This window comes from Chanos chanos, chromosome 4, assembly GCF_902362185.1.
Source record: "Chanos chanos chromosome 4, fChaCha1.1, whole genome shotgun sequence".
NCBI classification, from domain to species: Eukaryota; Metazoa; Chordata; class Actinopteri; order Gonorynchiformes; family Chanidae; genus Chanos; species Chanos chanos.
Window position 1 is genome coordinate 3,687,418 of NC_044498.1, and position 27,748 is coordinate 3,715,165.

The following is a 27,748-nucleotide window of genomic DNA, read 5'->3' on the forward strand; positions in this document are numbered from 1 at the left end:
GGTCAGACTATTTGGGGATAACCTAAAACAGCATTTCAATACTTGTTACCATTAAAAGCTTTTGGAATGTTGTTGAACATGATTTGTACAACAACATAATTTTGCATAATCATTTCATACAATTAAATTTCAATGGACTAAAAAAGGAGAATACACTGTTCTCAAAATGACACTTTTTGTTGAGTATCATGAAGAAATAATGAGATATATATATATATATATATATGTGTGTGTGTGTGTGTGTGTGTGTATATATTCACTTAATTTGTCAACATATGTATAATCATATATATACACAAACATATTTACTTACACATATTTGAAATTAATAGCCACTTTTAGTTAAAACCCTGTAAGGTGGGTCACCTTAAAGTATGTTTGGAGATTTCTGATAGCTTTGTATTCTGTTTGAGGGAATACAAGTCTGGTGGTGGTACTGAGTATGTTTTAGAGAGAAACATGGATTAAATGTGCCATTACCACCCACCATGGCAACACTATTTAATGAATCATGAAATGATTAACCAGTGACCTTCTTTAATGTTCTTTAACCTTGAACTTATGACTGTGTCGTTAAACTAAGAAACATTTACTGCTAAAAGTCATATGTGTTTGTCTTATTTTTTACTTTACAATAAAACTACTTTGATCTGGATTAATTGTGTCTGTTACTGTTACTAAATTAGAGTTTATCTGTATGGTGCTTTCCTAAAACATTGTCAAAAAGCGGCCTGAAACAATACTGGGGTTAGACTAGCAGTGAAAGAGCTGAGAGATTAACTGGACGTACGAGAAGAATATCTATGGTGTTTTACAAATGTCGTCACCACATGCTGTTTAAAGGAGGTTTAAATAGATTTTGTAACTTTTGCTTAGCAAAGTTTTCATTTTCAAAGGCTTGCAAAAATGAGCATCTGCTGTATGTGGAGTTAGCGTCACTGGTTACCTAAACAATATCCACGTCACCTGAAAGAATGACGGAGTGCCACCTGCTAGAACGTTCCGGGGCCTTTGCATAAACCCAAGAAACTGACTTTTTTGCATCTATGCTGCCATCAAGTGGTTAGTAAACACAAAAGCTCTCCAGTATATCTCGACGCACTGTGCTGCACTCAAACACCCGAGGTGTGTCTGTAGATACAACTGTCCATCCCTTGAAAACACACAAGGAGGTTATAGATCAGCTTGTCATTTTAACACATATAATTGCCTCTACTTCTGTCTATTAAAATACATTCTTCAGTTCTATGGATGCGTGCCGCTGCCGCTCACTCGCGGGTTTTTACATAAGGCTAGCCGAAAACACAGCGAGGCTGTAGGACCTTCGCAACTAGAGGGTGAAACAGTGTTCGTGAGAAATAGTTGACATTTGAATGTAAAGCCCTTCCCGCTTGAAGTTACCCTCAGGTAAACTCCACCCAGTGAAAGGGGAGTAGTTCCAATGAATGGTTCACAACTCTCTCAATTCACGGTGTTCTGCAGCGGCCGCGTCGGACGAGGGGCGGTCGAATTGTGATCTCGCTCGCCAATCTTCACCAGGATTTCGCGTAGTAAAATGCTTGACCAAGGGCTTACCGACGAAGCTGCCGATGCGGCTTGCAACGAGGGAGATCCAATCACCAAAGTAAGTGGCTATGGAGTAACTAAAAGTGCTTTCTCACTTTACACGAAACGTTTGGATTCGAACACAAACTATACTTGAACTGTAAAAGTTGCACTAAAAGATTACATTGATGCAAGTCGATGAACGAAAAATATTTTTAAAGTTTCAGTAATGACACAAAGAGTTTAGGACATTTAACCCATAAACCTTTTTCCTGGGCAAAATTCACGCCTGGGTGACACGGCACACTTCATGCAACGACTTGCCCAGGGCTCACCATTCAACCTCCGGCTCTGTGCTTTTGTAGGATTACATGATGCAGCAGACCATGTTTAGGGTGAAAGATCCTGTTAAATCGCTTGATTTCTACACACGAGTCTTGGGCATGACGTGAGTACCCCCCCAGTAAAGTCATACTGTATTTGCCCTTATAACCTAGTTCTCATGAAAGTATCAAAATCTTTGTTTTCGGTCTGTTTACGGAGGCTTGGGGTAAATACTTTAGCGTCTGTAAGAACATGGATTTCTTGCTTTTGAGTGTTTCTAATTGGTTTTTTCAACTGCAGGTTACTACAGAAGATAGACTTCCCCTCTATGCACTTCACCAACTATTTTCTTGGTTATGAGGAGAAGAGGGAGATTCCTGAGGACGTGAAGGAGAGAACAGCTTGGACATTTTCTAGACGAGCCACCATTGAGCTCACACAGTAAGCTGAAGATCACTATCAATACTTCTACTGAAATTCACCAGGAATGAATAGTTATAAATAGCTTTTTTTTAGTTTAAGGTGGAAGTGAGCGTTATATCCAGGGTTGGGCTAAACCTTTCCATTTTTGTAAACCTGTGGTTCTGGTAAACCTGTACAAATAATCATGATTATTCCACATAATATCTATGAACAGTAGAACAAACTCTCTGGGGGAAAACAAAAATTATTAAATAAAAAATTATATAAGAAAAATATTACGCAAAATATTATATAAAACTATTCCAAATAACAGTTAATAACGCAGAGTTTATCATTCATCAACAGCGATTAACATGCATGATGTCTGATGTCTCTGTTAAACTCTCTTGGTTGTATTTTATTTAATTACTTATTTGGCTGTGTATGTAAGCAAAATTCAAAATAACCTAACTTTGTCGAGTTAACACTACGGTTAAGACGGTTTACCATAACCACTTTTTTTCTCCACTTATTATCCCCCTCTCTCTCTATCTCTCTCTCTCTCTCTCTCTCTCTACCAGTAACTGGGGATCTGAGAGAAATGAGACGCAAACCTATCACGATGGGAACTCCGACCCCAAAGGATTTGGTGAGGGCATACATTTCCTGCCTACGAAAGGCCAATGAATTCGTCGAGCCTTGTATTTCCTTATCAGATGTGTGCATACAGGTACATTTAATCCATGTGTTCTTTGCTAGTACATTGGTTTGCACGGAAGCTTTACCACTGTCTGTCCCCTCTGTCAACAGGGCACATAGGAATTACTGTTCCAGATGTGTATGCTGCCTGCAAACTGTTTGAACAAGAGGGAGTCACATTTGTGAAGAAACCAGACGAAGGTATCTTCTTCATTCTTTTGACTTAATATTCAAGTTTTTCTCTCGGGAGGAATTATCATCGGAACTCCCCCAGAGCTAGTAGGAAAAACTGCTAAAATCCTATCCACTGCCCCTCCCTAAGCCCTAGGGGAAAGCTTAGGATGTGAAACAGCACACGGAAATGAGCAGATTGTGTTTTATTATCTTTACTGTCGCTGCAAAAAATTCAGTATTGTCATAATGAGGTTTGTGTGATAACAGCAAGAGTAATAGTGCTATTACACGAGAAATACAAGAATTGAGTGTGTGTGTGTGTGTGTGTGTGTGTTTCAAATAAGTTGTACAAAAGATTTTGTGAGACTGATTGTGCCCTTTTCCACCTTTGCAGGTAAAATGAAAGGACTAGCATTTATACAAGACCCGGATGGATACTGGATTGAAATCCTGAGTCCTAATAATATGGTCTCCATAATGCCGTAGAAAATGACAGCCCAGAACGGAAGTGAAATTTCAGGTTATCACAATAGCGTGATAGACTTTTTTAATGTTAACTTGATATCAAGTTTAAATATACATCATGATCTCTGTCACAGATCTGGGTGAAAAAGTTGTTCATGAAACATTTTGAACAACTGGATGTTTTCCAACACTTTCACACAGCTGCTTAATGTTGTGTCCTCCTGGACTTAAGTTCCAAGCACTCCGAGGAGATCCAGTGCACTGAAGTGTCATCAAACAAGTGCTTTACAGAGACTTTACCACAGTTCCTCATATTGTCAGGACTGACGGGCAAGACAGCAAAGTGACAAGCACTGAAGAGCACTGAGACGCACACAGTTACTCATGTACAGCAAATACATATTCATCCCAGGTCTGCTCTGTCATATTCTCAGTCCGCTACTTGATAACTTGAATTAAAATAAACTTATATACATATTACTGTTTGTACAACAATCTGTAGCCATTTTGCGTTTGGGGTCATTTTTTTTTAAACAAATGATTTTCTGACCTGTCTGTTTCTTACCTGTGTGTTATGTGGACATGCCTGCACATTTTCCCTTTTTTTTTCAGACTGTCTAGTTTCATTCCTTTGGTCATGCCATGCATTCCACTGAAATGTGCCGGGAAGAAAATGTTTGTATGCAACTCTCCACTAGAAGCGATAGTGAACTGTTCACTTGGTTCTCATCTGACAAAGCACTCTCAACTTTGTAATGGGAAATATGAATGTCATACTGTAATCCCTTAATGTTTGATAGTATAAATAAAACGAAACAAGCAGAAAATGGACATTAATGACGACTGAGTTCGATTAGTCTTAATTCTTAAAACTGAGAGGCCTGCATATATGCCTTACTCCTCCTAAACAGAAGGGGCACTCTTTATTCAATGCGTACATGTTTAACCTTATCTTAACAACATCCAGGTTGTGACCGAGCTGGGTTGTTTGTGTCACTTGAGAAATTCGACAGCTTCAAATAGGCAGCTATTTCGTGTAAATTTAAACGGACCAACTATTAATTTGACCGAGTACACGTTCTTGATGATCCAAACAACCACTGCATGCAAAACGAGAAGACAGTCGAAGGAGAAGCGCAGATTAACGCTAAAACATTTGGTTTACACATACTGGTAAGTGTTCATCCTACATCTAGCTCTTTAAGGATGTTTTGTTCGAAGTAACATAATCGGTGTTTCGTTGCGGAGGTACTGCTGAAAGAACTCGCCATTAAAGAACATAGTGCGTGGTCGTAAAGAAATAACGGGTTAGTCAAGATCGAGTTATTAATCTGAGTGAGCTAGCTAGCTAACTGACTCGCGCTAGATAAATCAGTTTGCTAACATGTCACGAGCCTGCTCTCTAAGCACAACAATCCTAAAAGAGTAAAGAGGACGACGTTGTTCTAACCGCCGTACAACAATATAGCTTGTTTTTTTCAGAATATTAAATGGTTTACAGTTACAGTTTAGCTAAATGTCACACCTTTGGCAGATGTGACTCCCCCCTCCCCTTTTGTGGTGATGAGCAACAGTCATCCTCTGCGTCCGTTGGGGTCGGTGTCAGAAATCGATCATGTTCACCTGCTGTCGGAACAACTGGGCGCTCTGGTGCCCGGTGAGGATTATAGTGACGTCACCTTCATCGTGGAGGAGAAACGATTTCCCGCCCACAGGATCATATTAGCCGCACGATGCCAGTATTTCAGGTAAAGGTTCAGAGGATTCACAGAATCTGTTAGGTTTGCTCCAGATGTCAGTGTTTTCTTACACCACATAAAATCACAATGTTAAATATCTATTTTCTGATTAAAAAAGTTTTAAGCAGCATAGCTAATAAGGATGACACAGTGACACCATCTCGTCTTAGGCGTCTTTTGGTCCTTCTTTACCTGAAGAACCCGAAAAGTGCTGAACATATCCACCTAAGTTTTTGCACTGAATTGACATTTTTTTGTCTATTTTTTTCTCTTCACCAGAGCACTGCTGTATGGTGGGATGAAAGAGTCTCAGCCTCAAGCGGAGGTATGTTTGGAGGACACGCGAGCAGAGGCCTTCTCCATGTTACTACACTACCTGTACACAGGCCGAGCCAGCCTCAGCTCAGCCCGCGAGGAGGTTCTGCTGGACTTTCTGGGCCTTGCTCACCGCTACGGCCTTCAGCCCCTTGAGGACTCCACCTCAGAGTTTCTTCGCACGGTGCTTAACACACACAACGTCTGTTTGGTCTTTGACGTAGCCAGTCTGTACTCTCTTAGCGCACTGAGCGCAGCCTGCTGTGCCTACATGGATCGCCACGCGCCTGAAGTTTTAGCCTCAGACGGATTCCTCACACTCTCTAAGGTGAAATGCAATTCAGCTTGTCACTACATCAGTTCAAAACACTCAAACTTCTGATATAGGTTTTTAATATGAATTGTTTTAATGTTGAAATATAAACTCTTTTCCTCACCCAAAAGTCCTTTCTGTTCCATGTCCCTCATCCACTGTGTGTTTTCTCTCTCTCTCTGTGTACGCAGACGGCTCTGCTCAATGTCGTCAGGAGAGACTCGTTTGCTGCAAGTGAGAAGGAGATCTTCCAGGCTCTCTGCCGCTGGTGTCGACAGAACAGTGAGGGTGACTCCACACAGGAGGTGATGTCAGCGGTGCGCCTGCCACTCATGACTCTGACGGAGATGCTGAATGTGGTTCGTCCGTCGAACCTGGTGAGCCCAGATGACCTGCTGGATGCCATCAAAACCCGCTCCGAGAGCCGAGACATGGACCTGAACTACCGCGGGATGCTCAGTGAGTCTGGCATGCTGTCGTCTTTGGAGCTGATTCAAAAGCAGTCAACAGAATGTCGATCAGCTGAAAAAAAAAGACATTTATTTGTATACGATTGTCCAGATAGTCCATCACTTTTTGGCAAAGACTGTCAGAAAGTCAGAATTTTTTTTAAGTTCTTACAGTGATTGTGGTAACATCATTTTATGAGTGTGGGGTCTTGTTACATTATTGTTCCACTGTGAATTGGGCCCCAGAGTGTTTTAGTCTTCATAAACGAAGGAGGATTAACCAGATATGTTCAGACTGTTTGGGATTAAGAGCCTTAATGCAAGGCTTTGGATTGAAAACATTCAAAGATTCCTTCCAGTTTCTGGTGTGGAACCTTAATCCTCAGAGCTACTGCTCACAAGCATAATGTGGGGTTTTTTTTTTTTTTGTGGTTTCCAGTCCCTGAGGAGAACATTGCCACCATGAAGTACGGAGCCCAGGTGGTAAAGGGAGAGCTGAAGTCTGCGCTGCTGGACGGAGACACGCAGAACTACGACCTGGACCATGGGTTCTCTCGCCATCCCATCGAGGAGGACGGACGTGCTGGGATCCAGGTCAAACTGGGGCAAGCGTTCATCATCAACCACATACGGATCCTTCTCTGGGACCGCGACAGCCGGTAGGACTCACTCCTGTCTCCCAAAAACGCTCTCAGTGTTTGAACATTCTCCTCAACTGCCCAAAAGCTCCTGAGGAGCTAATAGACCACTTTTAGGATGACTGAGAACTCTAACCAGTAACCAGAGTGAATGATGTTTATACAGATATTGGAATTTCCAGTTACTCTTTTTTTTTTATATATATAAACATGATTTGTTTTGATTTGATTTGTTTGGGTTGGTCTTAATCTTTGAACTCAGTGACAGGGTCACATTTACTTGTGCTAGAAATTTTTAAAAAAACATTTATTAATATTTATGCACATTTCATAAATGTATTTCTGTTTTTACATTAAAATATGATTACTGCTGTCAATAATCCAGTGATTTTGAATTTGATCTGACCTTTCACTGACACTTGTATAAAAAGCTGACTGTTGGCCTTTGTAGGTCGTACTCTTATTACATCGAAGTGTCTATGGACGAGCTGGACTGGGTCCGTGTTGTGGATCACTCGAAGTTCCTGTGCCGATCCTGGCAGAACCTCTACTTCCCAGCCCGAGTGTGCAGGTACACCACACAAAACCCAATGCATGGTTTACCTTGGCGGTGCCTGTCTTTTAAAGGATTGGCAGTTGTCGGCACGACTGCTGAAATCGTTTTTATGTGAATTATCTTACACGTGATGAAACGGCTGTACTACGTTAAGCGTGTATCTTTCTTTCTTTATTTGTCTGTTAGGTATGTGCGCATTGTGGGGACGCACAACACGGTCAACAAGGTCTTCCATCTGGTGGCTTTCGAGTGCATGTTCACACATCGACCCTTCACACTGGAGAAGGGTCTTCTTGGTAAGACAGCGTCTGCTCCGTTCAGTTCAGTTTGATTTGTTCAATGTCAGTCCTTTTCGCAATTGGCATCGTTGTCGTAGAGGTACACTGTAGCTGGTCTGAAAGAGATACTCTAAACGATGACCGTCTCAGATCACATCACACGGAGAGTCCACTTCTAAACAGAACTCACATAACTTAATAATGCTCTAAAAGGGATCCTATTGCGCTGAATCCTCTAAGTCACGCAGCTAGAACCTCAGAGGAATGATTGGCTGTCTTTTCATTCATTCCACCATTATGTTTTTGATTAGCAGTTATTGTTCTGTTAACTTTCAAAATGTCACAACTAAGCTTTCAGAATCAATAAAACGCAGTGAATCGCTCTCCATAGTCTTTTAAAGGATCCTGCATTTTTGATGGAAAAATTGGTGAACGTGCTCTGTGATGTAAATGTCATGGTTTTCCAAAAGTGAAAGATTTCATGGAATATCAACGTATGTCTTTATGGAATTCCTTTGTTCCCTCTGTGCTGTTTAATTAACCTCTCTCGAGAAAGAGAGAGAGAGAGAGAGTGTGTGTATGTGTGTGTGTGTGTGTGTGTTTTCTTTTGTTCTCTACATTTGCTCATGCCAGCAAATGAAAAGAGACAAGTTCACGCCCCTTACTTCCAGCATAAAACCCTCCCCCATGTCTCATGGTTGTTGCCTATGAGAACATGCAAGACTGTGTGTATGCAAGACTGATCATGGCCTTTAGCTCAGCTTCTTATGTTTTTCAATCTTTATCCTTCCACCTCTCTTTGTCCCTCTCTCTCTCTCTCTCTCTCTCTCTCTCTCCAGTGCCGACCGAGAACGTGGCCACCATCGCAGCGTGTGCGAGCGTGATCGAGGGCGTCAGCCGCAGCAGAAACGCCTTGCTCAACGGAGACACGAGAAACTACGACTGGGACTCAGGCTACACCTGTCACCAGCTGGGCTCGGGAGCCATCGTCATTCAGCTCGCTCAGCCGTACACTCTCAGCTCCCTCAGGTGAGACAAACAGAAGGAGGAGACAAGGAGAGAGGGGTGGATCTATGGGTGGTGAGGAGAGAGAGTTAAGGGGTGAGAGCAGGGCCTGAGATGAGCAGAGGAGGTGGGGAAGAGAGTGAGAACAGTGTATAATGGGTGGTCCTTGTGTTGTTTATATTTTTTATATGTATATGGAAGGTTTTAGAATATTCACAGTGATACCTACCTTTAAGGCGCCATTAAAGATGCTACATTATGAATAATTAAACAAATCGATACTAATTATATGAATAACAACAACGATATTGATAATGATCCGTATTGATAATAATCAAGTCGTTATGATGGTCATTACTGTTCATTCACTCAGGCTCCTTCTGTGGGACTGTGATGAGCGTTCCTACAGCTACTACATTGAAGTTTCCACAAATCAGCAGCACTGGACTAAAGTGGTGGACCGCACCAAAGTGGCCTGCCGGTGAGGATCCCCCTGGGGTTTGATGCTTTTGCCTCTCTGTCGTTGCCTGGTCTCTTTATTGGCTTTCATACAAACTGTGTCTCTTTTTTTTTTTGTTTCCCCTCTTCCTGGTTGTCTGCTCCTCAGGTCTTGGCAGACTCTGCGATTTGAAAAGCAGCCTGCCTCTTTCATACGTATTGTAGGTACACACAACACTGCAAATGAGGTGAGAATACAGACACGACTCTCTCTTGTCCTATGTCATCTATTAAATCTCATGCATGAACACTGAGGAGCAATCTCTCTCTCTCTCGCTCTCTCTCTCGGTCTCACTCTCTCGGTCTCTCTCTCTCTCTCTGTCTCTCTCTCTCTCTCCCTCTCTCTCTCTCTCCCTCTCTCTCTCTCTCGGTCTCTCTCTCTCTCGCTCTCTCTCTCTCTCTGTCTCACTCTCTCTCTCTCTCTTGCTCTCTAGGTCTTCCACTGTGTGCATTTTGAGTGTCCAGCTCAGTTGGACACAGAGGTCAAAGAGGGCAGCCCTGGACACACGTCCCCCGATGCCAGCTCCTCGCAGCAGACACGACCCCCCCGCCCTTCGCGCACCCACAGCTTGCTGCCCTCTTCCTCATCCTCTTCATCCTCCAACACCCAACACTGAGGAGGTGCAACGCTGGCCTTTGAATGTTGGGGGGGGGGAAGACAAATGTTTTGTTCATAGTCTCTCAAGACATCACTGGCAAAACTACATGACGCTGCTAAGCTTCATTTGAGCTTCATTTCTTATGGGGGGGGGGGAGGGGGGGGTGGATGGAGGAAAATATTCTGTTGCAATATAATGGAAGACAGGTGTGAGGTTATTTGAACTAAAGCTTGGTACTACTCAATGCTATTAAGCTAATGGTTCACTCCATGCCGCAGTGAGAGTCATTTTCTCTTGCAATACTGAAGGATTTTGTGCATTTGATGTGAAGCTGCGCATATACACATTTGGATCATGTCAGGCCATTGGGTGTTGCACAAAGCATTTTTTTTCTCAGCTGGACAACTAACTTGAGCCAAAAAGTTCAAACTACCCAATGTAATAGTTCACCTAAGGAGTTTTCCTATTGGACAGAACTGGCTGAAGGTTCACGTTAACGTGGGTAACAGAAAAAAATTGCTTTGTAGAACAGACCCCAGGTAAACAGAGTCTGTAAATATATTTGTTGAGTTGGAAAAGATTTGTCCTGACGCGAACACTTGAGCCACAGTATCTCCTCACAGCTGGAAGGCTTATTGAGTCTGGCACGACACAGAGCGGATCTACCATAAGTGTAATCGCGGCAAACACTGCTCATCCAAAGATCGCCTTAGCGCTTTCCGGATGGTTATGCATGCAACCTTGGGCCTTTCAGCAATATTTTTATATAGCATCTGTGTTCTTAATTCAGTTCTCAACCAACCCTACCCCTACCCCAATTCAAATCCCCACACTGAATGGAATAGATTGTGTGTTTGATAGTGAGTAGCTATATTTATAAGTAACCTTTTGTGTAGCTAAAAATGTAAACTGGTTGTTTAGATCTTCTTTATCCCTTAGTGGTAAATTATAAAAGTTAAGTTGTCTTATGGGTAAATAATAGATGAGAATGGTTCATCGGACTTTCTCGACACTAAAATAATCACCTCCCTCTTTGGCTCTTTTTTTGGAAATTTGTTTGCACTTTTGGAATCGTACTGAGGTGGACCAAATTTTTGCACTTGAGCGGAAAATTCTAGGATTTTATGTGTTTGGAGTCTGGCATCAGCAGCAGACCTAACAAAAAGCACTTAATTCAGCCCAAATTAATCGTGTCTAACATAAACCGGAGCCCTGGGAGCCTTCATTAAGGGTCACATTCATTTAGTGTTTATATCTATCTATATATATATATATCTTTATATATATGCATGTGAAATGTGTGTGTGTATATACATACATACACACGAATGGAAATATATATATATATATATATATATATATATATATATATAATTTCACATGCATATTTAAGGGTGCATGCCCTGTTTTTTCAGTTCAGTCATTTGTGTGTGTGTGTGTGTGTGTGTGTGTGTGTGTGTTGGTGTTATTCCAGTCTCTTAACAGTGAGTATTGTAAGCTTTCTCTTGACCACTCATATGAGTCATTGGTGTGTGTGCTGTATTCTGGTTCGCCAGTTTGATTTGTGTTCACATGCTGGTTTTAGCCTCAATGCTGTTTTGCACAGCTCATGTCTGTCATCTTACCAAACTTCATTCCTTCTCTCTCACCTCTCTTTCTCTCTCTTCCTTCCTGGGGTTTGGCCCCTTGCCTCTTTCACACCCCCCCCCCCCCCCCCCCCCCATTTTTAAAGCTTGCGTAAACTTTTTCTACTATTTATAATTCGCATAGACATATTCTGTCTTTATGGAAATATAGAGAATGTAGAGAGTGAGATCTGTATTGTAAGATGGCTTTATGAGGTTTGTTCTGAGATCATGTAAACTCATGTTCTTTCTCTGTAATAAAGTCCTGGTAATATTGCACAATTATAGTGCTGCTTTTATTCTGTATTGTCACTTCAGGTTTGTCTTTTGCTTGATTGATTTCTACTTACATATATAAAATACACACATATTATGAATGAAATAAACAGTATGCAATGAAGTAACTGAAATAAAACCTACTCTCTTAATGATAGCTGAGAACCTGATAGGACTGGATTAAGTATGAGGTAGGTCAGTCTTCCCACTCTTTCCTTGTTGTTTCTCATGGCTAGTATACACTTAAGGCGTATTCAGAGGTGAGAAGAGGAGTCTACTGAGACGTCTGAGGGAGAGCTCATGCAGGCAGGAGGGGTTTGATATAAACACATGAAACCCTGTCAGAATTTCGAAGAAAGTTTTCTTACATCAGTGTAAAGTAAAGAACCCAACGCACGTGAATTAGTTTGAACTCCGCTGAACGTGTAAGAATTTCGTGGGAGGCACTTCTGTCATTGTCCCGTTGACGTGGATCCGCTCCCGGTTGAGCCTGCCTTTTTCCGCCTTCGGGTGTTAGGTTTACTGTATATTTTGGAGGGGGTTGCTGCGTTTAACCGAAAGGCTATTATTTCGAATCTATTTGAAGCCATTTCGCCGGGGTCTCGAGCACTGGGATACGAAAGGGAAATAAGGTAATTACAAAAACGCAGTCCGATTCTCTGACCGGCGCAGAACATCGGTGTATCGACTGGCGGAATTAGAGCCAGTATGAAAGGACACGCAGGCGTAGTTTCCTGACCTGCTTACTTTGTAAAGCTTGTCCCCCACAGGCGAAGTGATTTGGATGGTTCCATGTAAATGGAGGGGCTCAACACGCAATTCGCCAAATAGGTTGTGAGTATCGGAGCAGTTTTAAATACTGTTTTACCAATTGACGTAACATTATGAACGACTTCTCTGTGTGTGATTTTTCATTTACTAATGAAAGCTTTTCGCCCTCTTTGTAGGTTTTTTCAAGCAGTCCGACGCCCCTCTCCTTCTGATCACAGGAGTCACAGTCCAGCAGCTGATTGCTTTGATTTCCGTACAGACTACATATCATCACCCTAAAACTAGTCTATTCTAGTTAGCCACCCACTAATGGCCGCTCCTGTTGTCAAAGTCATCAAGTTCTGATGAAGATTTGAATGAAGACTGGGTGGAGGAGAGATTTTTCTGACCATTATTTGTTGGGAAACTACCAATAGAGAACAGGCCCCCGTCCCATCCGCGGCCTTGCGTAGGAATACTATCAATATATTCGAGTCATGGGGGATACCGGCAGTGAACGCAGCAAACCACCCAGTTTACCACCTCGGTGTCCCTGTGGATTTTGGGGGTAAGATGCATCTATATATTTCGATATACACTCGACCTATGGCTAATAATCAAAATTATATTTATCAAAATCGAAGTGAAGCCCATTGTTATCTCGTGTAGGCCAGATGGGGGTTGGGGTGTCTTGTGAACTGATCGAAAACATTTCAAGTTGCTGGTTAAATGGACTTTTCCCAGGGGCGATCGTATTTGACTTTCTTAACAGTAGTCTATTGTCTAGCTGTTTGCCGTCCATCGTATGCGAATTTATATGTTTGAAAGATTAATAATAGATTAATATGTCAACCTGTCAAGAATATGCATTGTGTTTCTCGTACAACTCAAATATCGCTTTATGTTTTCAAACCACGAAGATATCGCAACACAACTATTTGTTAAAACACTAGTTTCATATTTTGTCAGACGTACTGGTGTAGTTCGATGTTTTTCTTAGGTAGAAATGTTTTACACTCCCGATTTGGGTGTATTTTGTGGACAATAGATTTGTCAGAATCTATTTGTCAGGGTGCCGCCTAGTATATGAAATGGTTAGATTAAAAATGTGCTTTTCTTGGCTAAAGCTGTGATGTAAGAATCTGGGAAGACTCGTGGAATCATTACATTCTCTCCACTCGGTGATTTTTCATTTCCTTTTCCACTCTGGCTCTCTTTTTAACACGGAGAGACAGCATACTTCCAGGGTCACTTTGGCGTACTTACATGTGATGATTGTGATACCTCAGTTGCAAAGAAGGGAGAAGAAGAGTAAACGAGTCAGACCTAACTGCTGTCAGTGTCATATCCTCCTCCTCCTCAGGTGGCAGGAGTAACAGCTAGTTTATGGTTGCAGAGGACAGCACCTGGTTTCAGTCATCTGGGACTGACATGTTGGTTTTCCTTCTGGAAGCCTTCAAGGCATTCCATTGTGACTCTCTTTAAAGGAACGACTGTTTGAAACCAAAGCCCCGCTAGAGCATCAACATCCTGCTTTGTCCGTTTTCCCTTACTGTGTCAGTTAAACTGACGCTCAAATACTCTGTCTTCGTTCATTAGAGAGGAAGCTACGTGACCTTTAAAATGGTTGACCTAGCCAGATTAGTTTGACGTTTGTATTCCTGCAGTTTAGCAAGGGGCAGCAAGCATTTAACTCAGCTGGAGTGGACGGGTTTGTTTTGATAACGCAGTATTGACTGAGAAATTCATATCTGTAAATATTTCCATAACTCTGCCCCGTAGACTTGTTTCCATATTGCTGCCACTTCACACCAGCTGGTCAAACAGTGGTCAAAATAGCGCTAGCTTCACTGGGGCTAATACACAACACTCATTTTTGTGTAGCAGCTTGTCAGTGAAAGGTAGAGTGGTTTTTTTTTTTTGGGATGCCCTATGGCCCGGGGCATTATGTGGGTGATAAAGTGTGTGGGCCCCTCTCGAGCCCCTCAGAACATGGGCTAGTTGTGCTCTCTTCTGTTGGCACAATAAACTCAATGCCCTGTGGACACAAATGCTTTCAAAAGGGGGGGGGGGGGGCGGTGAAAAAGAAAAAAACAGAATGTAGGTCTACCTGTTTCGTCCAATTGGTTCTAGCTGAAATGAGCAGTGCAGAGAGGCCCGTAGTGACAATAACTCAACATCTGGAAATGTTCGTTGAGGTAGGCCTGAGAATTTGTCTGTTGTGTAGGTGTCTGGCATTTTATTTATTTTTTTTTTTTTTGTGGGAGTGTTTGAGACATTAGTTAGTCATTAGGCTATCTATTGCTGTGCTAATTTTTGTCCAGAGTGTATACTTTGATTGCGTTTAAATGAATGTGCTCATTTTCCTTTGCTGTGACTCCCCCCCCTTCCACATTCCACCTGTGTTTGATTAAGCCTTCAGTGTTTTTTACTTAGTTTCACGTGGGAATGATATATCCCAGCCAATGGGATTCAGTCCACTGCATGACACCGTGGCTGCGCTGTGTGATAGATTGATTTAACATTTATCAGTCTGACAGTGTAATCAAGAGCAGGACACAGCAGAGAGACTGTTTGGCTCTGCTCTGTGATTTAACAGAGAGCTGCTTTTGCCTCCATCACTTGCACCCATGGCACTTGTAGATTTGAAAATGGTGGTAGCCACAGCCTGTGTGTCTAAGAAGGGAACGTGACTGATCCACTTCCTCCTGATGTACCTTCCCGTTCACATGGGAAGCACTTGCGGCTCCACCGCCTACCGTGGCGGCGGGACTATTTACAGCTCTGTTCGCTGACGCCGGATGTAATTCTCGTGAGAACTCTGCACGTGAGCTGAGATTCCAGTGTTTACCGTGTCAGTCGCTGATAAGATCTAAAGCAAAGTCAGGAGAGTGCCTGTTAGCCGTTCCTCACTGTTATACTTGGACAGCAACTGCAACTGCAACTTCATGCTTGGGCCTTCTTTTGCTATTTACAGCCCCCCCCCACCCCCCAACAACTATCACCAGCACACACTGCTTTACTATCTTTGTTTGTCTTACTCCCCCCCCCCGCCCTGCCACCCCCCCACCCAAAACATACACATGCTCTCGCTATCATTCACCATATGTTTCTATGGAAACTTCATGTTCTAGCTCTCGAGGTTCTAGATATCTGCGTGTACCGTAAATAGGGCAGAATGAACTTTTCCCAAGAGGAGACGAAATAGATCAGTCTCATACCTACTTACAAATTCTTTTGCAAAACACGAGGCCTGATTACACAAAGTGCAAAGACGATGATGATGGATTTCACAGTGGACCCTGCGGACTGCTTTTCAGTTTACAATGTCGGTCACCAGTTGTTGCTGCTGCGCTAAATGTTTTATCTGCATTTTCTTTCTCCCAGGTCCAGCAAAACCATGAACCTCTGCTCCAAATGTTTTGCTGGTAAGTGCCCTGCTGTTTCTACATTTCTTGTTCCTGTCAGTCAGCCAGAAAGGGATGGTGTGTGTGCGTTATGATATCTGAATGGGGTAGAAGAGTTCCAAACCATCTCAGTTCTCAGTCATGTGATGCAGGCACAGGCTTGCTGTCATACAAAACGGCCTGGCTCTTGTATGTACACTGAAGAGGGAAAGAGCTATTTTGTTTTGGTGAAACATTAGGCTGTGCCCTTTATGGAGAATGGATGGATGGCACTTTTTATGCTTTAAGGATATAATTTAAAAGGATTTAAAAATATAAATATTCATCACGCTTGCAGTGCTAGCCTGGGCTATGGCAGCAGCAGTCAGACACCCTGAAATGGAGACTCTGGTCTGGAGTTTAATTGGCTTCATCCGAAGGGTATCCGTGGACGCTGGTAGACTGTGAGAATCCCAGCTCAGTGTCTGGCACATTTTACGGTAAAATATCAAGTCAGAAAGTGAAAGTTACATCACCTCCCCCGTCTAAAACGTCCCTGCCAAGCTCAGGTGGTGGGTCACGTTCCAAACAACCAGTGAGGACACAGTGACCTTCCACACCAGTTTCCTTAGCTTACCTGAGCTGAGAAAACGTTAGAACAACCTTGCAGCAAGACATACTTCATGCTTGTTGCAGTGGCCCACTAGAACAGGCTAGAGATCAGTTTTTAGGTCAGAGTGCAGAAAGGGACTGAGATAGAGTGGCTCAGGTGTGAAAGGCAAACTCTGTTCATTTGTGTGTGTGTGTGTGTGTGAATGAGAGAGGGAGTTGTGTTTGTGCGTGTGTGAATGAGAGAGCGAGTTGTGTTTGTGTGTGTGTGAATGAGACAGGGAGTTGTGTTTGTGTGTGTGTGAATGAGACAGGGAATTGTGTTTGTGTGTGTGTGTGAATGAGACAGGGAGTTGTGTTTGTGTGTGTGTGTGAATGAGACAGGGAGTTGTGTTTGTGTGTGTGTGTGAATGAGACAGGGAGTTGTGTTTGTGTGTGTGTGAATGAGACAGGGAGTTGTGTTTGTGCGTGTGTGAATGAAACAGGGAGTTGTGTTTGTGTGTGTGTGAGTGAGACAGGGAGTTGTGTGTGTGTGTGTGTGTGTATGTGTGTGTGTGTGTGAATGAGACAGGGAGTTGTGTTTGTGCGTGTGTGAATGAGACAGGGAGTTGTGTTTGTGTGTGTGTGTGTGTGTGTGTGTGTGTGAATGAGACAGGGAATTGTGTTTGTGTGTGTGTGTGAATGAGACAGGGAGGTGTGTGTGTGTGTGAATGAGACAGGGAGTTGTGTTTGTACGTGTGTGAATGAGACAGGGAGTTGTGTTTGTGTGTGTGTGTGAATGAGACAGGGAGTTGTGTTTGTGTGTGTGTGAATGAGACAGGGAGTTGTGTGTGTGTGTGTGTGTGTGTGTGTGTGTGTGTGTGTGTGTGTGTGTGTGTGAATGAGACAGGGAATTGTGTTTGTGTGTGTGTGAATGAGACAGGGAATTGTGTGTGTGTGTGTGTGAATGAGACAGGGAATTGTGTTTGTGTGTGTGTGTGAATGAGACAGGGAATTGTGTTTGTGTGTGTGTGTGAATGAGACAGGGAGTTGTGTTTGTGTGTGTGTGTGTGTGAATGAGACAGGGAGTTGTGTTTGTACATGTGTGAATGAGACAGGGAGTTGTGTTTGTGTGTGTGTGTGAATGAGACAGGGAGTTGTGTTTGTGTGTGTGTGAATGAGACAGGGAGGTGTGTGTGTGTGTGTGTGTGTGTGTGTGTGTGTGTGTGTGTGTGTGTGAATGAGACAGGGAATTGTGTTTGTGTGTGTGTGTGTGTGTGAATGAGACAGGGAATTGTGTTTGTGTGTGTGTGTGTGTGTGAATGAGACAGGGAGGTGTGTGTGTGTGTGAATGAGACAGGGAATTGTGTTTGTTTGTGTGTGTGTGAGTGAGACAGGGAGTTGTGTGTGTTTGTGTGCCTGTGTGTGCGTGTTGAGGCCTGGTGTGGTGTGAGTGTAGAGAAAGCTTTTGTCAGTTTGTTTGATGGGCTTAGTCGCTGTTTTAGTGCCACAGATCTGTTTACCGGAGTCAGGAGCAAGCGCACACGTGTGTGTGTGTGTATGTGTCTCACTCTTTGGTCCTGTATCTTTTACAGTTCCTTTACATTCTCCTTTTCCAGACATTCAAAAGAAACAGCCGGATGTGGAATGTTCTTCAAAGTCCAGTCAAAGCCCTGGAAGCAGCCAGTCAGCTGTCTACAATAACGAAACTAACAGTGGAGGTACCACAAGTCAGCCCCTACTGTCTCCTCCCACCTGCCCTGAGCAGCCGTCAGCTGAAGATGTCAGCCCAGCACATCCAAACACACAGGAGGGTAAGAGAACCCCCAGAACATTTGAACCAAAAGTCAATACTGTCTCAAAGTGGGTGAACAGCTAAAGAAAAGTCCTGTGGAACAGACTGAAGTTACCTAGATAACTTGGGAATTCTTATTTCTCAGTCCGTACTCCTCTGGCTAATCATCTCTGAGCCCATCTGTCCAAACAGGAGAGCGATAGCCAGTTAAACTCAACTGACAGCAGTCAGCTGCATGATTCAAAGCTTTCACCCCTCAGAGTGTGTCCAGCCGTTTCTGTTTCTGAACTTACACGCGGGGATGGATCTGGACGCTGTAAAATGTGGAACTAAGCAAGTGTGTTAACATTGTACGGTGACCTTAGGTTAGATATATGTACAATAAGCTATGCATGGGTTGTGTGTATTCATTTTATAAGTCACTTTGGATAAAAGTGTTTCCCAAATAAGATACCTGGAAATGGAAATTTAGCATAGTATATTAGCTTTATCAGTCAGTGCACAAGTGCATTAAGTCTTAAAGTGGTGCTAAATATCAGCTTTCCTGGCTTTGATAGGCCAGGCTAGTTATGTTGATCTTTGCTCCACATAAAAAAATCATTCAAGTAGCAGCAGTCTCAGGTTACCATCTCTTCAAACTTTTCTGAAATCTCTATATGCATTTGTGCCCCTTGTGTGCGCATAAAATATATGCAAAACATATCCTCCTGTATATGACATTTATGGTAAGGGTGCTTACTGTTGGCTAAGGACAGTCAAAGACTGTGATATGTGACATAATAGATTTCGTTTGTTATCTTTAATTACAGATGCCATAAATGTAACAGCTACTTGACTGGTTGTTGTGTTTTTTTTTTTTCCTGAAAGGGAATTTTTGATTCTAAAAGAGTGGTGTTGTGTTTTTTTTGGTTTTGTTTTTTCCCTACAGGACAGTCATGTACAGACAAAACCCTAGGTCCTCCCAGCACACCCACAAAACGATCCTGCAACTCTGGTACAGCTGGTTCATCTCTGAGTGTCTGTCTGTCTGTGTGTGTGTGTGTGTGTGTGTGTGTGTGTGTGTGTACGTGTGTGTGTGTGAGAGAGAAAGATTGAAATTGGTGAGTGTGTTTGTCCCCCCGCCCGTTCATGAATATTAATACGTCACTGTGCCCTTTCATTCCCTGCTTCAGAGGATGAGGCATCGCCGGGGAAACGGCCAAGGCAAGATGAGGGGCCGTCAGGGTTGGAGGCGTCGCCCGGGCCCAAACAAAAGAACCGTCGCCGTTGCCATCGCTGCCAGTCCAAACTGGAGCTGGTGCAGCAAGAACTTGGCTCCTGTCGCTGTGGTCAGTACTTCACAAAACAGGTTTCAGTCTTAGAGGAGCCATCTCACCTGCAAGCTCTCATTTGACAGAGCTGATTCTCACACGTCATGTAAAATAGTCCAGTCTGACTTCTGTTCCAAAAGCTGAGCAACCATTATCATACCTTGTACTTGAGCAAACAGTAGCTTACATTCTAAAATGTTAACAGTGCACAACAAATATTATTATTATTATTATTGTTATTATTATTATTATTGAGAGAGTATATCCCCAAAAGAGACAGAATAACTGTGAGTATATTTTCTGTTCTTCCTTGAAAAATGTTGACTTTGTGTCATTTAATCGTGACTGTTAAAAACCAGTAGAGGTTTTGATCTCTTGTTGCTCTAAAGGTTGGTTAGCATTAGACATCACTGGTACTTAAGGGGGGGCTATAGTTTCTTTTCTCCTCCACCTTGTGTGTTTGTCTTTTCTATCTTGAACTCCTTTCACAAATGCAGCTTTATCTGTAAATGTTCGGGCAGTTTTTTGGAATGGGGTCATGTATGAATGCAAGCCAAAGACCAGATTCTGGAAAAATTGATTCTTCAGTTTTCCGGAACAAGACCTAGTGACTTTTCTGGAAAAATTCCAGATAGACTCCAGATAGAAGTGTGAACACGGTTGAAATATTGACAAATAAGAGGATGAGGTCTTTGATGACGTGTTTGTGCCGCTCGCAGCCAGTTGAGGCAGGAGATTTAAATCAGCTAAACAAAAGCTAGCGAACCCGGTGTTGTATGTGAAATCAGTTTACATTACTGTTTACAAAACTAAATTAACAAATTAATGATGTTGCCAGCAAATCGACACTTGATGGAATCTGCTCACCCACCGTTTTGCTCAGACCAAATGTCCTTCGCTGTGTAAATCAGACCTCACATCCTGCATTTCTGGGATTTTCTGGGATTGGCCGTGTGAACACGCTTATCCCAGCAATTTTCCAGGAATGGGGTGCAAGCGTGAAAGGGTGTAGCCTCCAACAATACCAGATTTTATGTATTTATCTGAACCAGAATGTATCTGGTAATGGTCCAGGTCTCCTGTGACGGGGGATTTAACCTCTGCCCAAATCCTCTGTGTTTTAGGGTACGTCTTCTGCATGCTTCATCGTCTGCCTGAGCAACACGATTGCCTGTTCGATCACCTGGGACGTGGGCGCGAGGAGGCCGTGCTGAAAATGGTGAAGCTTGACCGAAAAGTGGGCCGCTCGTGCCAGCGAATTGGAGAGGAGTGCTCCTGAGACTATACCAACCAATCAGCTACCACAACAAGGCGCTTAAAGAGGGGAGGGGCTGGGCTGGGCTGGGCTGGGTCGGGTCGGGTCGGGTCATGTTGCGTCGCGTGGGGGTGGGGATGGGGGCTAGATGATGGAGGAAAGGAACAAAGGGTAGGACTGGCAAAAAAAACAAAAAACAAACAAAAAAAAAACATGGTGGGGCTGTTATCTTCTGTGCTTCCTCCACTGTTCCAGACCAGGAGTGTGATCTGCTCTTTCCGTTTGAGTCTTGAGTCTGAGTCATCCGCCACAGTTCTGATCGGGGGCTTTGGGTGCATGGTCCCAAGCGGCAGGACCTGACGTCAAACTCCTCAGTGCCCGTAATCTGACCCTATCAGTCTACTGGAAGGGGCTTGTATGAAAGAACCTATTAGTTCACCTTCAGCCTTTAGCTTTGGGCCCAGGCCTCTGTTCTCACAGTTTGTTACCTCCAAGCAAACACAAAAAAAAAACTGCTTGTATATTTGTATCAAACCTTCTCTGTACTGGGTCTCTGGTCTCTGACAGGGCGGGGTAGTAAGAAACTCCGCCTCTCAAATGCGGGAGGCCATATTTGGAAGAACTCCCATCCCTCACCTCAGCGTCTTCATTGTTTTTCTCAACAGTGCAGTGCTATGGCTCAAGTGTAGCATTGTGTGTGTGTGCGCGCGTGCGTGTGTGTGTGTGTGTGTGTGTATGCGTGCGTGTGCATGTGTGTGTGTGTTTGTTGAAGGTGTTTGTCGACTGGTTGAACTATAGTTTGACCACATTTTGCAACCATCCAAAACTCTAAGTTGGTACTCGGTGGAATCCAAACCACTACTCGTGTGGGTATCACGGTCACGAGAACCTGTAAAATGCCAGTCACACCTCTAATCCCGAAAAGACTGGGGAACCCCCCTCCCTCTTCAGCAGAACTCGGACAAAGTCTCGTCAGATTGACTTAAGCTAAACGCAACCTCCTGTGTCGACTGCTGCTTCTGTGAAAGTTAGCTTGTCACCCATCCTTTAATTCACTTTCCCTTACCCTTTAGTTTGTTTCCACTTCAGTGTCCACTCTTAAACCCCCTTCCTCTCTCTACATACTCTCCCTCTTGCTTCATGCCTACCCTGTGTGATATGAGAGTGAGAGATACAGATGATGATAGGTGACAGATGGATGATGATGATGATAGGTGATAGATGGATGATGATGATGATGATGATGATAGGTGACAGATGGATGATGATGATGATGATGATGATAGGTGACAGATGGATGATGATGATGATGATGATGATGATGATAGATGGATGGATAAATGAACGGGTGAACTGGGAAGGATGATACTGAAGTTGGGAGTGCTTCTGTTTTAAGAGCTGTTTTCTGAGTTGTTATAATGATAAATGGAAGAAAAATATCAGCCTGTATCTTAAAGAAACTTTATTTAACCTATATTTGATTTACTCATATCAGCATTAAGCTTTGTATTTAGTTTAACGCTTTAAAAAAAATGATTTTTTTTTTCTCCCTTTGATTTTATCCTTATGTTGTTTTCTTGTTCCTGAGGAAGAATAAACTGGATAAGATGATTCTTGGTCTGTTTTTTTTTTGTTGTTTTTTTTTCCCCCTCATGACCAATAAAAAGCATATAAAGTGTTTGAATGACTTGCTGCTATTGGTTGTTTTATCTTTGTTGATATGTAGAAGATGTGGACAAACAGGGTAACTCATATCAGCCTAGACGTCCTCACAGTCCTGTGTAATATCCGTGTTCCTGTGCCTCATTATATGAGCTCTCTTCCAGGGCATTCTGAAACGCAAATATTTGGACGCTAAGACCCATGAATCTTATAATATGTTGCTTACCTGTCTTTAGTACTTTACATCTTCAGCTTTCAAAGCTCTGACTTCCAAAATCCTGCCGCTGGACAACTGCTGATTTTTTTACATCTGTCTACACAGGTATGTGAACAGGCTATGCCAGAGATTGTTCTAGAAGACAAAAATCAGTACTAAAGATTACCAGTACTAAAGACTTAATATTCCATAGTCTTCCGGTGCCTGTTTTTATGGTGTTTGTAAATTCAGGTCAGAGATTGTAAAATGGTGGTGTCCTCTTTTTTCTGTTGTTGGTGCATTATAGCTTAAGTTCCTCCAACACCATGAAATTTTCAAATGCTGGATATTGGTGTTTGTACACACTAAAGGTAACAAATTAATGTAACACACTTTAACCAAACAAATGTGATAGCCAAAAGGTTATATAGTAATCATCTCTTCAAAGACTAGGTTGTCTGATAAATAATGCTTTGCAAGTTGTCGCAGTTTTGTCCCGACAGTTTTGTCTCATTAGCTGTGAAACACATGCGATTGACTGACTGACGGGCCACTCGTAAAAGGGCTAATAGGTTTGAATTGAAGTCGACTACAATGTAAAAGTAACAGAAAATCGTTTTCTTGAGTTAATTACCCCCTCCCCCACCGTCACCATAAAGCAGGCTGCTGTTGTTCCTCAGAGTCGAGGTCAAAGGTTTTGTATGTCTGTGCCACACGCAAACATTAGGTAGGCCATTTATCAGTCAGTGGATTAATATTGTAGAGCACAGTACAGTAAGTCATTGAGAAAAACTTGGGAGCAGATTTTAGTGTTGTTGAGTTTACTGTAAATGAATCCAGAAAGTGTTACAGCCAATTATGTGTGGTCAGCGTAGCCTTTGTAATGCTTTAAGATACGTTCGTATTTTACTCAGTTTATACACGTGACATTGGAAAAAAAAAAGGGAGTGAATCTGTCCACCCCTAGGAGGCAGAGTTTGAATATCATCAAAATATCTTCCATCTGATGTGTGTGACGTTGTAACTTTGGGTGTGTAGTGGCAGAGAACCAGGCTGTGCATCATTTACTCCACTCGACCTGTTCTGAACTGGTAACATTGCAGTTCCTTAAAAGAACATACAAACAACATGGAGGAAACACATGATTTAATCATTCTAATGGGTAAGCATAATGATGGTGGAGCACATATTTCACATCATACAAGCAAGAGGTAAATCTACAAACTACAGTAAACTAAACACTAATAACAATGCAAAAGGGTGCTCGTGTCTGAGTTTGCCATCCCCACCTCCAAACAGAAGTGCAACTGGAACCACCACCTGCTGCTGGTCCTCTGGCCATTCCGCTACGTCGTTCAGGAAACCGTTCAGGAGGGTTATGCAGCAGTAGCCACCGGCGCTACTTCTCTCTGGTGTTCTCATCTCTTCATGTTTCATTCCCAGTGTGCACTGCTCTGATCTGATCTGGAAAGTGTGTACTGGGTGAAATTACTGATGTAAATAATGTGCAATTCTGTCATGTTGTGCCCCTTTTCATTTTTATTAGTGGTTATTTAATGTACGTGAAATATGTAGACTTAACCCTCGTGTCATATGGTGTGACATATCACCATGCTTACCCTTTAGAATGATCACCTCCTGTGTTTTCCATATTGTCTGTACATCTTGTCATGCACTTGTGGAACTGTATCTGTTCTTTTAACTATTTTTCAAATATCAGATAAAGTACGGGTTCAGTAGTTCGAGTAACTGTCTGAATACAGTATAGTTGTAGCTGTGTATGGAAACGCACTGAAGTACACACGAGATGCCGGACATTGTTGTGGTCTCTTTAAGAATCTTTTAAGCTCTTCAATTCGCGCGAGAACAAGGGAAGTGCTTAAATGATTTACCGCGAACTTGTACAGCTCACCTCCATTTCCCCCTTTTGACGGACGGTTTTCGTAGAATTGAGTCATTTCATTTCCGTTATTTTTGCTCATTCTTCGAACAAGTTCTATCACACTTGAGCTGCTGAGGATACACTTTGGGCTCGCCGAGCGAGATAAAAGGAAATCACCAGTCCCATTTCGTGCAGTCCAAAGCACTCACACATATAGAAGGGCATACTTCCACGTCATTCGCAGCGCGAAGAGCTATATGAGGTTAGTGACTGGTTTTAACTAATACGGTTTCCCCCTGAATCACAAACGTTACTGCCAGTTGGGTAGGGGCTAGTTAAGTGGCTGTACACAACTTTTTTTAAAATCTCTGTCCTGTAACTGGGTTGTCTTGATTTAGGCCTACTAGATTTTTTCTTGCAGTGTCAGATGAATGGGAGAACAAAAATTGAGCTGTTTGCACTATATTGAATCGGATCGTGCCCTATCGTATTGCATCGGCAGGGCTTTTGCGTCGTATACTATTGAATTGTCGGGTGCTTAGAATGCACCTTTCGTGCATGGGGTTGTTAATCATGTACCCGTGGGTCACAAATACACACCTTTAGTTCAGAGATGACACTGTGGTAAAGTGCAGATGATGGTGCGGGTAGGGTTGCCACCTTTTATGTGGAGAAATAAGGGACCCTCCCCCCGCAAGCGCTAGCCCAGGTTTTGCTTAACAGTGTTACAGTGTGATATACATGTGTCAAGTCTGCAGCTGTTACCTGTAGAGGAGGCGTCTTTAATTTGATCGAAAATGTGTATAGACTGTTAAGTACAAAAGGATACCGTGATCCTTTTTTTCCTAAGTTAGAAAAAAACCCCAATTTTTAGAAGTGTATCATGTTTATGGCATATACAGGATAGGCTGATAGGGTTATTTATTTAGATGTTTTAAATTGTACATTGTCATATTTACATAATGCTTCATATTTATGAATTATAAGATAAATAACTATCTTAACCTTCAGCCCAAAAGAGAATGGATGGAATATCAGGATGATATTTGCACTTATTATTGCCTAGCTATTTGGTTACTGTATAATATAGTCTAACATAGGCTATAATATAGGCTACAGTTGGCAGTATACAATTAAGTAGACAATACACCACGTCCGCCACGGAAGTCGGAGATATAAGGAATCGAGTGATTCCACTCTGTGTAGTCTGCTCTGCTCGGACATGGGTAGCACCTTCAGCGTGCTGTTTGAGGCCAGACATCCCTCCATGGGCGACCCAAAAAGCTCGATGGCAAACTGTAGGCCACAGTTTGCCCTGTATTCGTCGCTAGGGAAAGGGCTGCCCCACTGATCACTAAGCCCAATATCTCGACAGCCTCTTACGTTTCACCGGGAGACTTGCGACATCGTTGAAATAATAAAGAAAAGAAAAATACAGCGACTGTGGGTGCTATTTTTAATTGTAAGCTACAAGGCAACCACTCAGTTACACCTAATGGAGACGATGACGCTGACGTGTAATCCAATACAGCACGCAGAGCTTGTCTGTTTGTGGCTCACCACTGAAATTAAACTTCCCCGCTCCGCTTATATAATTTGTTTGATTTTACTCGGTGTTATGTTATTCTCAGCACTTTGAAGACCTAGTGTATATATGAAACTACGTGTCCGAAAATACGGGACAAATCGCGTCCTTTATTGATTCAATACGGGACGCAGCATTTTATTTTCCAATACAGGACGATCCTGTATTATAAGGGACGGGTAGCAACCCGAGGTGTGGGGCCTTTATTTGCAGTGTGTCTAGAAAGTGCACACTGTACCAGACTCCTAAGAGCAACACTTTCATTTCAAGTAAGCAGTAGTCCGCAGCGTGTTAGGAAGCTGCCAAAATGTTCCAAACAGAATGTGATTTGCAAATGCCCCGAGATTTTCAAACAAACAGATTGTGACAGATTAAATCCACGATTCGCATTTATACACACCGTGCTTTGCAAATACAAAATACGGTTATCAAAAAATTACCATGTGTTTTGCGAATTTAAATGCTACATAAGAACAAATGCAGGGCAGGTTCCACACATGTTAAGAAAGAATGCAAATAATAAGCAACATTTTTGTATGTCTGTGTCATCGGTTTTACAAATGCAACACAATTTTCTCCACAAGTACACAGCAACACGCGGCATTTGTGGATCACATGACTTTCGGCACTGTTGTTCCGCTTGCGCGGAGCTGCAGATGCAAATGCTTGTACTAGTTTGCGAATGCAAATGCCCGATTTTCTCACAAATGGTCTGAGCACCGAAAACAGCAGGTGGCGCCAAAGGGACATCAACCTTCCATTCAACTCATTTAACCCTCCAAAGGAGCTGCCTCGGATTTCTCCAGATCAGTCAGAGCGCATGGACGCAACGTATTAATGATATTGGTGAATTACACAGCTATGGAGACTCTATAACCAAGAATAACGACCCTGTTACACAGCAGGAATTTCAAACCATAACTGAAGCCATTCCTCTTGGTATGACTGACCTTTTAAGAAACTATGGAGACACCCCTTCATCCACTCCAGGTCTTATTGCTACATTAAAATCAGAATCAGATTTATTGGCCAAGTATGTTAACACACACAAGTTTTGGTTCCGGCTGATGGTGTCTCTTTAGTTCTACAGGTATGTAGGCATATGCAGACAATGACATGTTATTTACAGAACAAAAAAAGCTTCTTCCCATACCGGGAGTCGAACCCGGGCCGCCTGGGTGAAAACCAGGAATCCTAACCGCTAGACCATATGGGACCCAATGAAAGGAAATGAACTTTTGAAATCCTAAGTGCAATAACAAACACTTATGAAGTCTTACTCTGAATATGTGTACTCCTCCTGCTATAATATATTGGAACTCAGCATTGGGTTTTCACTATACCAAATGCAACTGTACTACAAATACTGAATAGAATAGAATCCTGTGATCATGCATGCACACTGTGAAGAGTGAGGAGTGAATTTATCCTCTGCATTT

The 27,748-nt window shown here is 42.7% G+C and overlaps 3 protein-coding genes and 1 non-coding gene across 4 annotated transcripts; 3 read left to right on the plus strand and 1 right to left on the minus strand.

The window, feature by feature from the left end:
* The first annotated feature begins 1,555 nt into the window (after window positions 1–1,555).
* LOC115809229 (lactoylglutathione lyase-like) lies at window positions 1,556–3,630 on the plus strand. The gene is made up of 6 exons (XM_030770805.1): window positions 1,556–1,624; window positions 1,911–1,993; window positions 2,170–2,310; window positions 2,853–2,920; window positions 3,082–3,171; window positions 3,539–3,630. The coding sequence occupies exons 1-6, from the start codon at window positions 1,556–1,558 to the stop codon at window positions 3,628–3,630; spliced, it is 543 nt and encodes a 180-aa protein (XP_030626665.1).
* Window positions 3,631–4,608: 978 nt separating this feature from the next.
* btbd9 (BTB (POZ) domain containing 9) lies at window positions 4,609–10,151 on the plus strand. Its single transcript, XM_030771425.1, has 11 exons — window positions 4,609–4,782; window positions 5,144–5,357; window positions 5,628–5,991; window positions 6,168–6,435; window positions 6,865–7,084; window positions 7,515–7,634; window positions 7,806–7,915; window positions 8,737–8,926; window positions 9,276–9,383; window positions 9,510–9,588; window positions 9,835–10,151. Exons 2-11 carry the CDS (start codon window positions 5,173–5,175, stop codon window positions 10,015–10,017), a joined length of 1,827 nt encoding a protein of 608 aa, XP_030627285.1. The 5' UTR covers window positions 4,609–4,782; window positions 5,144–5,172; the 3' UTR covers window positions 10,018–10,151.
* A 2,292-nt stretch (window positions 10,152–12,443) lies between these two features.
* Window positions 12,444–21,064, plus strand: LOC115810770 (AN1-type zinc finger protein 3-like). Its single transcript, XM_030772774.1, has 7 exons — window positions 12,444–12,734; window positions 12,848–13,218; window positions 16,038–16,078; window positions 18,244–18,438; window positions 19,348–19,413; window positions 19,592–19,747; window positions 20,854–21,064. Exons 2-7 carry the CDS (start codon window positions 13,148–13,150, stop codon window positions 21,006–21,008), a joined length of 684 nt encoding a protein of 227 aa, XP_030628634.1. The 5' UTR covers window positions 12,444–12,734; window positions 12,848–13,147; the 3' UTR covers window positions 21,009–21,064.
* Window positions 21,065–27,453: 6,389 nt separating this feature from the next.
* trnae-uuc (transfer RNA glutamic acid (anticodon UUC)) lies at window positions 27,454–27,525 on the minus strand. Its single transcript has one exon. It is a non-coding gene; the product is annotated as a tRNA-Glu (tRNA).
* Between the last annotated feature and the right edge of the window lie 223 nt (window positions 27,526–27,748).

Excerpts from the sequence above, each read along its gene's own strand:
- LOC115809229 (XM_030770805.1), top strand. The coding sequence starts at position 1,556 with ATGCTTGACCAAGGGCTTACCGACGAAGCTGCCGATGCGGCTTGCAAC. Across the intron at positions 2,921-3,081 it reads CTCCGACCCCAAAGGATTTG|GGCACATAGGAATTACTGTT; the intron begins GTGAGGGCATAC and ends CTCTGTCAACAG. Across the intron at positions 3,172-3,538 it reads TGTGAAGAAACCAGACGAAG|GTAAAATGAAAGGACTAGCA; the intron begins GTATCTTCTTCA and ends CCACCTTTGCAG.
- btbd9 (XM_030771425.1), top strand. The coding sequence starts at position 5,173 with ATGAGCAACAGTCATCCTCTGCGTCCGTTGGGGTCGGTGTCAGAAATC. Across the intron at positions 5,992-6,167 it reads GATTCCTCACACTCTCTAAG|ACGGCTCTGCTCAATGTCGT; the intron begins GTGAAATGCAAT and ends CTGTGTACGCAG. Across the intron at positions 8,927-9,275 it reads TACACTCTCAGCTCCCTCAG|GCTCCTTCTGTGGGACTGTG; the intron begins GTGAGACAAACA and ends TCATTCACTCAG.
- LOC115810770 (XM_030772774.1), top strand. The coding sequence starts at position 13,148 with ATGGGGGATACCGGCAGTGAACGCAGCAAACCACCCAGTTTACCACCT. Across the intron at positions 19,414-19,591 it reads AAAACGATCCTGCAACTCTG|AGGATGAGGCATCGCCGGGG; the intron begins GTACAGCTGGTT and ends TCCCTGCTTCAG. Across the intron at positions 19,748-20,853 it reads ACTTGGCTCCTGTCGCTGTG|GGTACGTCTTCTGCATGCTT; the intron begins GTCAGTACTTCA and ends TCTGTGTTTTAG.